Raw genomic sequence first — 13,249 nt, forward strand, 5'->3', positions numbered from 1 at the left:
TTCACTACTAGTTTATCGATAACAAGATTGAAAACTGAAAACTGTCCTTAAACGTGTTCGGACAAATTATAAAAACATTTGAATGCTAAGTACCTTACTCTTTCTAACAGGAAATGAAACAAAAACTGGGAATGTTTCAAACTATAAATAATCTGAATGGAAATATTGTTTTAACTGCTCCTGTGTAAGCCTGTTAGTTTTGACTAGTTTTTGGAGCATAATAGTTTGATTTTTCGGAAGAGATATGCTGAAGACATTGAAAAGCCAGGCGTGGTGATGCAGCCTCCCTTCCCTTGTGGGTTACCTTGACCGGTCCGTTATTAAGAGGGGTGGTTTGTAGGTCCCATCAGCGGGAAGTGATGCCCCTCGAGGGAACCTTCGCTTATTGCAAAGAGTCCCTTTGCTTCAACCCTTCTCAGTCAGGTTCCTCCAAATGTACTGCTATTGTTTTGAAGTCAAACCCATTTGTTTATAATGGTCTTATAAAGGAGTGATTTTCAGTTCTTTTAGTTCTTGCTACATCCATTTTGAATGTTAAAGTAATTCTGCCTGACTCTGCGTTTGCAATGCAGGTTCAATATGAAAAGTGATTTCATGCCGCATTCATGATGGGATTGGATTTGAAGAATATTGATTGCTAGAAGCTTTTAACCCATGACAAAGCTTTCACGGACTGTCAGCCATGGTCTATCTTTTACTGGCTGTGTAACTGCCTTGTATGTACTTGTGATCTGACCGGACACCAATCCTGAACGCATGCACAGCATTCTCCTCTTCATGCCAGGTCACGCTAAGGGTCCAGTTTGAATCTTTTAAAGCAGATGGGTTTCACTGCCAGTGTGAGCGTCACAGAGAATGATCTAATAAGACCTGTCCTATTTTTTTATTTCCTATGAAGCCTTTTCACAGCCCGAGTTGTGCTTTGCCCTTGAGATGAGAAGGGAAGGAGAGAGGAGGTGCAGAGTGGAATCCCCTGGGCAGGTTTGAGCACACGCTGCAGAGCGGTGCGGGCATGCTGGAGGAGAAACAGACTGGGGAGGTAGTGATTCGAGCAGGATTCATTAAATTCACACGCTGTCTGCCTATGCATGGTTTGAGAGAGCCAGGAAAAGAACATTCACTTCCCCAATTCAGCTAGGGGTCAGCCTGATTGTTTTTAGGGTTATGCACGCAATCCAGGTTCCCCTTTGTAGGCCCACGAATGGTGCTAATGAGCTGTTAGGATATATTCACAGTACTGAGAAAGGGTCAAGGAGATGCCTCTTCAGTTTAGTTCCAAAGGCTACTGGGAAACCATCTCTCTTCCAATCGCTGTGTCTTCTTCCAATCGCTGTGTCTCCTCATAGTCTCACACTTTTGTCATAAGTTACAAGTAAAAAGGGTTTATTTCTCTAAATGCGAATAATAACAGTAAAAACAAACTGTCTGGAAAGATAACACAAGCTCACAGTCTCGATTTTGCAAAGCCTTTGACAGGAAGATAAGGATGAATTGATACCAATATGAAATAGTAAAAACCGCATACACACATTACAAATGCCTATTTACAAACATCAAATAAACTCAATAATAATGATAAATCAGATATGTTCTGAGCGTGCTGTGATTCTGTATTCAGTGTACAGTCCTACATCGTTTTGAATTCTGTTCTGAAATCACAACTATGATTTAATTTATTAATAAAACGATTCCCCTTTTTCCATTGTTAGAAATGTGATGACTCCGCGGTTGTAATGCTGCAGCTGCAGCGGCACAGCTGTTAGCTATCGGGAGCGAGAGCCGTGAATTTGGGAGGGGCGTGTGTAGCTTAGCCCTGCCTCGTCTCTCCATGTGGAATAGGGGCTGGGGCGTTTTGAGCCAGACGCTAACAAATTGAATGGATCCAGCCCGGGCCGCTGACAAATTGTGCTTTCAGATAACCAGCGCAAGGATTACTATTTTTATATTATGCGTTTAAATAATCAAGCCACGAAAGCATGAGCGGCCGCGTTAGCAATGGGGAAACGCTGCCGCTGCCACAGGCGCAGCGAGTCGGGAGAACAATGCTATTTCATTCAAGGTAAGAGGTGATCTGTGGCCCAGATCTGCCGCCGAGGAGCGCGCTTTCATTGCAGTACAGTACGATCGTGCTGTGCGTGTCTGTGTGTGTGTGTGTGTGTGTGTGTGTGTGTGTGTGTGTGTGTGTGTGTGTGTGCGCGTTGAGACTGATCTGTGTGCATTACGACTGGTGTCGCTCCGAAAAGCCAATGCGACGTCAATATCAAGAACACACAAAAAAAGGACAAAGCATGATTGTGGATATTGTATAGTAACAGCCAGCGACTCCTCGCACTGTATTCAAATCACCTGAGTTGATATACTGTACCACCGCAGCGATTGTTATGACGAGGGTGATTCTATTCCAGCAACGTGAAAACAAGGTGTGAAGCCTTTTATGAAAACAATATCACAGAAATGGCATGGATCGTTACTGGGAAGGGAATGAGAGCGGACAGTATTTGTTCTGTTATTGCACAGCACTGTCAAAATGTAATATGAATGTAGCCTGTGTGTATTGTATGAATTTTTGTATTTTCAGTAAGGGACACTCATTTAAATGGCAAAAGGTAATTACTATTTCAGTAATGTAATGTTCACATACATAAATATTTTTGTACTATTGTTTGTTTTTACAGTACTGCACAACACTAGTATTTCGTTGGCGTGCTTGCTAAGTAATTGTTTTATAAATTTAGAAGCAAGAATTCAAACAGGTAGCTCGGATTTCTTACTGAGGGGCGGGTGTGCACACTGAAATACATTCAAATAAATACAACACGTGGGCTGTGTTGTCACCAGTGGTCTTGAATTGTTATGCGGTAGAGCGATTTGTTAACCTGAAGGTGCGTTCTGCTCGGTTGTAGTCTCTTTTTGGAAACGCATATTTTATTGGAGTTGGAAACGTGGATGCAGAGCGGAAGAGAACAGTAATCCGGTGTATGTTGTTCTGTAGGGAGGGCTCGGATCTCTGGAGTGTGTGTTAGCTGTATGAAATACAATACATTTATAACACGACTGATGTTAGAGCGGACTTGAGAACAGTTAAGAGTCCTATTCCAAGCGTAACAAAGCAGGGTTTAGTGGTTTAAGAGTGCAATATCCTGTGTGGTGGTGTTTAAGTTCACCTCCAGTATAACCACGAGGTATTGAAACTAATTGTCATGAAGAGGCTGCGTATTATTGTGGTGTCTAAAATCTCAACATATGCTTGAAAAAAAAGGTTTGTTTTATTAGTGGGTGTCTGTTAGACATCTTTTTAAACGTTAATTCAGTCTGACCCTGCGTTCTGTTTGGTGTATTTCGGATTGGTGACCTGGGGTTGACACTTTTTATATAAACCCATTAGTGTGCACAGGGGAGCTGTCGCACCGTTGGCCACATTGAAAACACGTGTGGGAGGTTGTGTGCTCTACTGGTCAGAGTGGTGCACTGAGGGGCAGAGTGACCTTTTGAAGAGTTCAGGTTGGATCTTCATCCCCTGACTGTGTGCACACCTAAAGCCAGGCAGACCACACTTTTGTGGTAAAGTTCAAGCTGATGCAATATCTGCTATTCTGCATTCGAACCCGTGCCCTTCAATGGGGAGCTGCAATTCATAATGGTATTGAGGACACTTGACAGGTAGCCCCTCCCCCCCCCCCCCCCCCATCCCCCCCCCCCCCCACAGACGTCCTCGGGACATGCCATTGGTCAGTTTGTGCTTTTCGGTTTCCACTATAAGGGCTGTGCATGCGTGTGTGGGCGTTCTTCTGGAAGCAATGCTTCTCGGCTGGGTGGACACAGTAATTAAAGCTGCATGCTCTAAAACTCCTTAGTGTTTGCTTGTTACATTCTTCAGGACACTCTACTTAATTGGGTAAGTGGGAGGGGGCTTTGCTGACGGTCCTGTTTGTTTACATTTTCCTCAATGTCTCTGGCTGTAGGGGCACACGCTCCCCCCACACACCCCCACCCCCACCCCCACCCCAATGGCTGTATGAGGGTTCCAGACCACCAGAAGATACAAAAATACATAAACAATATACCCACAGTGCAGCTGCTACTGAAATATCTATAAAATACCTCAAATCATTTCTTCATGTTTGCAAGGTTCTAGAAACCCATCCAGTGGCGTTATTGGCTTCAAGCTGAATGCACGTGCTCTCCGGTCTTCAACCAGTGGAGGAATGGCAGCTCCTTTATTTCATCACCTTGATTTTTAGGAGTGCGTTCTTCAGGGTAATAAACTGCGACCAGTCTGTGCTACTTGGGTTGGCATCCAGCTGTTTCAAGCAGCTGTAATGAGAGGCCAGGCTAGTGACAGCTGCTTTCACTTGAAACCGGGTGAGCAGCACTGTGTGCTATTTGAAACTTCTCCTTTTCAAATCCAAACATTTCTCATCGTCACAAATTCAAAATCCATATCAACCGCCAGTCGAGGCTGGCACCGGGCCATTGCAAACAGGAACGAAACTTCTGCTTGGTGGTTAGGGCTTCACCTTCTCAAATGTCATTACATGGGTTCAATGAACGCTCTGGATAAACAGACCTGTTTTGAGAGGAAGTGTACTGCAGAGTTAACTCGCCCAGGGCTTGTGCTTCTCCCTGGAGGGCGTTTATCCCTTTTTATTAACTCTCTCCGACTCAATAAGAAGATCGTTTTTGCTGATTGCTTGGGCCTGACCTCTTCTGAGTTCCTTTTACAGTACTTCCTAATTCTTAAGAGTGCATTTCTGTATTAAAGTTATTGCCAGTCATTGTTACCTGCAGGTGTAAGAGATTAAAACATGAAAGGCTCTTTTAAACAGTCCGTTAGCATTAACAGAAGCAAGTGAGGCATAATCAAAAACAGTAATTAATAGAAGGTCATTTTGAATAATGAAAAGGTGACTGTGCACACCTGGACTGTCAACGGGGGAACCTGCGATGATCAGATTACACAAACCGGTGGTGCAGGTCGCTTGGTGGAAATATCTCTCCCATTGCATCATCTGTTAGCACTAGCACTACAGTTTCCCGTCTTGCACATTTTTTTCCATGTCTTGACTTTCCAAGTGAAAGGAAGACTTGGATAGATCCATTCTAAAATGCCTTCATGCAATAGTTCTTCAATAGCTCCACCACATCTTTAAGAGACCTGCACTGGCATCTCCCTGTACTCATCTTATTTTTTCTCGGTTCTGTGCACAAGCCATTGTTGCTAGGTTACCAGGCAGCATTCTCAGAAACGTCTCTCCGATCAGCGGGAGGCGGGAATGACTTCCCAATCCAGCAGGAAGCTCTTTTTCCCCGCCGCTCCGAGCCGTCGAATCTGTCCTGTTTGGCTCCGATGTGAAAGGGATGGGTTTGATCGTTGATTTTCTACGCAGCTCATGATCAAAGTGTTCCCGGGCTTGCCGTGGCATTGGGTTTGAGTTTTGAAAGCTTCTCTCCTCAAGCTCTCGTGACTCCGAGGGAATTAGAGAAGTGATTATAGACCTGTTTCAAACGGCTCTCTAATCTGTAATTAACCATGCGGAGGATCGTCTTGCTGTTTAGTCAAGCCCTCCATTTCTCTTCCCAATTATTATTTTCTTATTAGAATTGCTCCCTATTTAAACACCTTTCTGATTATCCTGAAGCCTCTGTTTGCTTGTCATTAAGCACCTCTCAAAGCTCTGTATTGTGTGTGTGTGTGTGTGTCCGCCCACAGCTTCCGGATTGGGCTGGGAATCTCTCCATCGTCCAGTTACAGAGTTAACTTCTGCATGACTGGCCGGTCTCACACAGGGGCAATCTGTGCTCTGGAGCTTCGTTCTGGAAGCTGTCTAGCACCCCATATTGCATCCCATCTGTTCTGTGAGTGCAGTGCTCTCTTGCAGCCTTACATTTCAGAAGTGCAGGACGACTCTCACAAGGTTCACAGATTCATTCATCCTTCTCGTGTTGGAAACCAAATCAAATTGTATGACTTGGTTTATTTTAGAAGTTGCTCTGGTCCATTTAAGCTTTCATGAAGTACGACCCCTTGCGAGTGGGTGGCAATGGAGTTCGAGGGTTTGTGAGTTCAAACGTCAGAGAAACGCCACTCTGAACTTGTTAGTGGTAGAATGTTTACTTTGGTATGCGTTTGAGGTGCAGTCCCCAATTCAAAACCCAGCTGTTTCTCATTTTAAGACACTCCCATTCAAATGCTTTTGAATACAAGTGTTCTTGAACGTCTGTTGCAGACGTGCAAGTGAGACACCTGGTACTCATGTGCTGATCCATCGATGGGTAATTGGAGCAGCTCATTAAATCCTGTAGAACGAGGACCAGATTTGAATTGATTCAAATATCATAATCCGTGCTTTCAGAGTTCTGATTGACCCGGTCTTTAATAAGAGAGGTGTGTGGGTTAGGGAGTGAGGGAGGTGTAATTAACTCCTGTAATGTGGAGTCCATGCGTTTCACTTTATAAGATACTGATGAAACGGGCCCTGTGGCTCCTGTATTGCAGTAAGTTGGTGCACATATGGGAGCTTGGTGCTGAATGCTTTCAGCTGTTGCTGGAGGTTTGCAGTCGCTACTGTTCTGTCACAGTCTGGGAGTTTTCAAAGGCAGGAGAAGGCTGTTCAAGCTCTTGAGGTGAAGTTAGTCTCTCAGCATGTTTTACGAGGCTTTCCAGTGAGCTGGTAGCGGATAATAAATGTGCAGCCGGGGCGGTTCTCTCTGTCCCGCTGGGAGTGTGTCCCATCACAATGTCATTGTAGCCAGTCTGGGGGTCTCTCTCGGGGGGGGGGGGGGCGGGGGGGCTGTCTCATATGTTAGCAGAATGTGACAGCACCCCCTCTCTCGCAGACAGACAGCGATATCAAGCAGTCTCACACGCAGGCTTGTGCGCGTTCACCCACACACGCCACTGAAAGGCACTTGCTGAAATGTTTGTCTACCAGACAAAGGCGTTCATTTGGTTTGGCTTTCGTGTTTAAGTGGTTGATGAAAAGTCTGGCAGTTTCAGATAATCGTTTCTTCAGACCAGTGAAAGAAACAATGATTGAACAATGTAACCCTCCCCTCCTCCCTGTCACCCACGCTGATCGCAGTGATACCTTATTGAAAGAGTGAGATGGTAGCACAGTTTAAAGTCTAATGCTAAATACTTTCACTAAAGACCAGCATTCACAGGGTTAAGGTTTCTGGTCCCTGCCCTGCTGATAACAGGAACGGAAGGAAACCCTTTAAACTCACAGTTAAATTTAACAGTTTCCATGTCTGCTGGGCAGCTTTAAGCACTGTAAACACTGTCCAGACCACCTAGGCTGTTAAACTCCTCCCCAGCGCAGTCGCTGAACTATATCTGGAAACCCAATGCTGTGTTTATATACACTGCTCCAAACAACCCTGGGGTATTGTGTATGCTGGGAATCCCCAAGTCCTGTTTTGAAAAGGCAACCGCCACCCCCTGCGACAGATTAGCAATGTCTCTACAGGTGTGTCAGGCTTTGTGCTTCTCGTTGTTGTTGCTATATTTTGTCCAGGGAGTGGAGAGATGCCTCTGAAGCTGTAGCTCTTTGTCCTCATGTTGCGCTTGGTTCTGCTCCCTTCGTTTCATGCCCACGCTTTGTCTGTCTTTCTGTTGCCAGTCTGCCCCGTCTGTTCTCCGTTCTCCGGTCCATCTGTCCTCCTCGGACGCCTTGGTGGTGTTGATTTGACTCTTTCATAGCTGTTTTTGGTTTGAAGGTATGGAGTTTGGTTCTAGCATGTTTTTTGATGGATCCTGAGAGCCCCTGTGTAAGTTCGTAATGTTATGTGACCTCCTGCAGGGTGCTGTTGTGAATCTTGGTTGTCAAAGGAAGCTGGACGTGGTTTTCAGTATTCTAGGGTATCGCGTCGCACCTGCTCTGCTGCGTTTCTTCACAACACTCAGGCATTTTATTACCACAAAGAAGAGATTCGACTCTTATTACAGCTGTTACAGTGCTGTTCTCTGCATTGGCTTTTTGTGTGTGTGTGTGTGTGTGTGTGTGTGTGTGTGTGTGTGTGTGTGTGTCTGTTTAACAGATGTCTTCTTTACAGACCGGAGAGCCTCTTCCCCAACGTGAAATGTCCCTTTGAGTGAATGTAACTGCCCTTCACTTGTCCCTCCTGTTTTCAGTACAGTAGTGTGAGTTTGTGTTGGAGCTGCAGAGGTCTCAATCGTTGGTGACAGTGTGAAGGGTGGGAGACTCGGGTGGGTGTGTAGCAGCGTGGCTGGAGGGCTGTTTCATTGCGTTTAACCCTTCTGAGGTTTTTCAAAGTGTTAGGAAATGCATTATAAATGATACTAAAGGGTATAGAAATGGATGTTAATTTTCGGGACTAACTCTACAGGGTTCAAATGGAACAAGCGTGAGGCCTGATCCAGTTTATCTTGTTGCAGTATGAAAAAGCTGCAGTGGCACTGCATATGCGCGTTGCTCCTGCGCCTCTCCAAAACCCTCCCAGCACACAGCAATCTCATCCTTTACAGTCTGGCTCTTGTGCTGTGAGTACAGAGGCCGGTCCCTGCCAACAGTACAGTTGTTGTAAGCGGAGCCTGAAGACTCGAGTCCCCATTTAAAGATGAAGTGTACTCAGCAAGCCACACATTAGCTTTGATTATGTGGATGCCAGAGCAGGGAAGAATAAAGCTATTATGTTTTCAAGTTCACGGTTCCAAACCCCCCCTGGTGATGTAGTCATGCGGGCCTGGGCTCGGAACTGCCCTGTTCTCACGGTAACCACGGGCCCTTGGCATAAAGAAGATGGTTTTCGGCATATCGTGGGATCCAAATAATACGATTATGCCCAAGACATGTATACACAGGGGAACAGATACAAAATGACAAACACCTCTCCTTATAATAGGGGTCCAATCAGAGAGGATCCGCCTCTCCTTACACAATGCGGGTCCAATCACAGAGGATCCGCCTCTCCTTACACAATGCGGGTCCAATCACAGAGGATCCGCCCCTCCTACACAATGCGGGTCCAATCACAGAGGATCCGCCTCTCCTTACACAATGCGGGTCCAATCACAGAGGATCCGCCTCTCCTTACACAATGCGGGTCCAATCACAGAGGATCCGCCCCTCCTACACAATGCGGGTCCAATCACAGAGGATCCGCCTCTCCTTACACAATGCGGGTCCAATCACAGAGGATCCGCCTCTCCTTACACAATGCGGGTCCAATCACAGAGGATCCGCCTCTCCTACACAATGCGGGTCCAATCACAGAGGATCCGCCTCTCCTTACACAATGCGGGTCCAATCACAGAGGATCCGCCTCTCCTACACAATGCGGGTCCAATCACAGAGGATCCGCCTCTCCTTACACAATGCGGGTCCAATCACAGAGGATCCGCCCCTCCTTACACAATGCGGGTCCAATCACAGAGGATCCGCCTCTCCTACACAATGCGGGTCCAATCACAGAGCATCCTCCTCTCCTTACACAATGCGGGTCCAATCACAGAGGATCCGCCTCTCCTTACACAATGCGGGTCCAATCACAGAGGATCCGCCTCTCCTTACACAATGCGGGTCCAATCACAGAGGATCCGCCTCTCCTTACACAATGCGGGTCCAATCACAGAGGATCCGCCTCTCCTTACACAATGCGGGTCCAATCACAGAGGATCCGCCTCTCCTTACACAATGCGGGTCCAATCACAGAGGATCTGTGTATGTAACCCACTTGCTGTAGTGAATGAACTGTGCTTGATGAGAGGCTGAGCAGGCTTGCACAATGTCGCTTTATTTCTTTCTTTCAGTTATTTCTTTTTCAACTCTCTTTCGTTAACAGCACTTTTTGTTAATCTCAATACACAATGTGCATTGTATGAAGTAGCTTGCTTTTGTCTCTGATCATTTTAAACTCTAAACTGACTGCATTTTAATGACCTTGACATCCACCGCTGCACCACGTCTGTCCCTCTGAAAGGATTGCAGAGGTTTTTATTTTTTGATTCGTGGCGGGTGATTTAGCATGAGGCAATAGTTTCCAACTTTACATCTCTTGTGTAAAGAGTCGTTCGCCAAGTTACTCACATTTGCCGAATAACCACAGCCACCAGAACTCTGAATGTTTTATTGATGTGTGTTAACAGTCATGAAGGCTATGCGTTCTAGCAAGCGTCTGTGTTCAGTATTCAACAAGAAGATGTCATGTTTGGAGTGTTTCTGTCTCCGTTCATGTTGACTTCGCTGGTTCAGTAAAATACTTGACAAGTCGCAGCAGCGATTCCTAGAGCTGGTCTGTTTCCACACAATGGAATGGTTTACTCACAGCATAAAGACACACCCCAAGATTTGATGCAATGCACATTCTATAACACACATAGAGAGAGATGCAGGTTTCAATCTCAATGTCACATCGAGTTTAATATACGGGTAACGTTTTCAGGGAGACGTATCTGTTCAACATGGGTATAGAAAGTAGACACTTTCTTGAGTATGTGGCACTGCACCCGTTAGCATTGAAAGCTCCCAGCATTGCACTTGCATGCGTTTCTCTGGATCCAGGTAAAAACTCTGCTTCCCATTCTCCTGTAGTGTAAGGTTCTGGATACTGGGTTGTGTAAGATGCTCTGTATAAATATTTATAATGTGATAATCTCTGTCCAGTCTGTGTGTTGTGTTCAGATCTGTTAATGTGTGACGAGACATTTATTCCTCATTTAGGAGACTCTGCTCATTTTTCATTGAACCACAGTGTAATTGAGTATTTATTAGCTGGCCCAGGGCTTGCTTTATCATTATACGTGTGAAATTAGACTTAATAACATTGTTACATGAAGCTCTGGGTGTCCAAATTAACAGGCAGCCTTATTTAAAAAAAAAATAAGACCAGGATTATGATCTATTTCTATTTCCTCCATTAAGAGGAATACAAAAGCAGGCTTCACCCTGTTACTAAAATCCATAATGAATGTGCTGTTTTTCATGCGGGTCTGTACAGAGGCCTGGAGGTGGTAATGGCATATCATTTAATGAGGCTTCCTAATTGTGAAAGACGCTCACTTCAGCTCAGACCGACGGAGTGTCTGTATTGTGTTCTAGAACACAGCCGTGTTAATTCAGAACGTGAACCTTTGCTCTTAATGCTGCAGTGTGTCTGCCTGCCAGACACTCTGCGTGGTTAATATGTAAACTGCCTTGAATTTAAATCCAGCCCACTGCATGTCTTTCACATTGCATTTTATAATCGGAAAAACTGACTTACATAAAAATAAATGGTCTTTAGATGGGATTAAAAAAAGAAAAAGCTGGTGAATTTGTAACTCAAATTCCATAGTTCTGGAGGAGAACATGTAACGGGGGAGAGGAGTACAGTCTTGGCTTAATGAATGAGTGAGTGCATGTATTGGGGATGTTTTTAATTTACCATGCGCTTCGCTGTGAGACTGAGACACGCTCTGACAGATCCCAGCCTCGCTGTTCAGGAGCTCTGCTCTGCTCTCAACACAGCAAAGCAGTTGGGCTGTGAAGCTGGAAAAGAAGGGAAGGAAGGAAGCTCCCCTCAGATGTCTTCGAACGCTGCCAGCCCCTGTTTCTTTCAAGGTGACTCCTGGTTGCAGAGAAACGCTGTCTCCCACACCTTCAAACAATCCTTTTTAACTCCCGTGCCTCAAGCTTGTAAAACCTGATTTGAATGCACTTTGTACTCCTGCAACCGCTCAGGTGTTGCCCTGAGCACTGTGATACCTGCAGTAACCCTTTCATTATGTAGCCGAGTTCTCACACAGAGTTCACTTCCCCTTGCTGCTGAAGTTTCTTTCTTTCCTCCCTCGCGGGGCACACTGACCTACACAGCCACCAAACTGAAAAGTCCCCCCTCCCTATAGCGTCTGTCCTGGGCAGGGAGCTCAGACTCCCGGGCTGACTGCAGCTGTCAGTGTGATTCCCTGCTCGCTTCGAAAATCATCCCAGGTTGATTTCCGTGCTGGTAGGACCCTAGATGCTGCAGAATTGCTGCTGCTTCTCTTGCCTTGCTGTAGTCCGATTTGATAGTTTAGTCTCGTTGAAAAGTACAGCATTGTCTTCCCCAAGGGGTTTAATCGCCCTGCAGGGACTGGCAGCCAGGAACTGGCAAATGGAGAATTCAGATGAAAATATGCAGTTTATTCATGGGGTCATAGATGGAATAAAAAATCATAGCTATTGTAATGACCTTTATTAATATTCAATCTTTTGAAATTGTACTGTTTTTCCAGATCAGCAGTATTCTTGAACTGTCTTGTTTTAAGGTAATATTAGGGAGCAGTTCTGTGAAACAGCTTCATTACCTCCTTGGAGTTGTGCAGCTAGACAGAGGTATATTAGAAGGACCCAGCTTACACAGTTTGTTGTGAAGAGGCTGGCTGATCAGTGCATCCTCCTGTTAGACCTGTCTTGTGCATGATCCTGATGGGTATTGTAGTATTTATTGCACTTATACAGTTGAATGGTTTTTTTACTGCAATTCGATTTCAGGCTGCGTGTCAGTTTTTGGTTTTGATAAATCATTTCTTTTTCGAATCTGCTTTTTCTCTCATCACAGTGTGGAGGTGAAAGGGCTTCAGATCTGGTTGAGCCCTCGCTTGTGAAAGCCTGACCCTCTCCCCTCTCTGTCTGCTTTTCAGCTGGGATGAGAGCAGCTCCATCAGCAGTGGTCTCAGCGACGCCTCGGACAATCTCAGCTCTGAAGAGTTCAACGCCAGCTCCTCGCTCAACTCCTTGCCCACCACGCCCACCGGCTCGCGCCGCAACTCTGCCATCGTGGTGAGCACTCCTCTTCATTTTTATACTTAAATCTAAAAAGATATGGATGCCAGCTTGTCATCGATGGCATTGTGGCACCATTCCACTATACCATTGTGAGTACATATAGGTGCATTGCTTTTGTAGCATCCCTGACGTGATATTGAAGGAGATTATAGAGACCCCCCCAGCTGAGACCTGCAGGACACGTGTGTTCCACGCTGCCCTTCTAGGAAACGGTGTGGGGTTCCATTTCCTGTGTCACAGGAAGTGAACCTCTTCAGTTAAAGGATTGTGGGATTTGTCCATACCCTTGGCTGGTTTCAGATTGGATTGCGGGCTGCAGGTGGAATGGAGGGCAGCCCCAGTGTTCTGTTGGAACAGGCTCTTGAGTTCTGAGGTGCAGATGGAAATGCAGCGTTGGGCAGTGTCTGGTGTGGGAGGGATTATTGTGTGACAGAGCTGGAGCTGGGAGACGCACACTTGCATGCTTTTACATACAACTGTAA

General features: G+C 45.7%; 1 protein-coding gene across 10 annotated transcripts in view; it reads left to right on the forward strand.

The window, feature by feature from the left end:
- The window catches only part of LOC117966035 (neuron navigator 1-like), a 109,090-nt gene that overhangs the window by 68,982 nt on the left and 26,859 nt on the right, over positions 1 to 13,249 (forward strand). For 9 of the 10 annotated variants that reach the window (XM_059004407.1, XM_059004408.1, XM_059004404.1 and 6 more), the window contains exon 6: positions 12,623 to 12,761. In XM_059004407.1, the coding sequence (XP_058860390.1) occupies positions 12,623 to 12,761 (139 nt within the window). Of the gene's footprint in view, positions 1 to 1,745; positions 2,060 to 12,622; positions 12,762 to 13,249 lie in introns of those variants that run through there. The other variant, XM_059004411.1, reaches the window with a different exon arrangement.

This window comes from Acipenser ruthenus, chromosome 29, assembly GCF_902713425.1.
Source record: "Acipenser ruthenus chromosome 29, fAciRut3.2 maternal haplotype, whole genome shotgun sequence".
NCBI lineage: Eukaryota > Metazoa > Chordata > Actinopteri > Acipenseriformes > Acipenseridae > Acipenser > Acipenser ruthenus.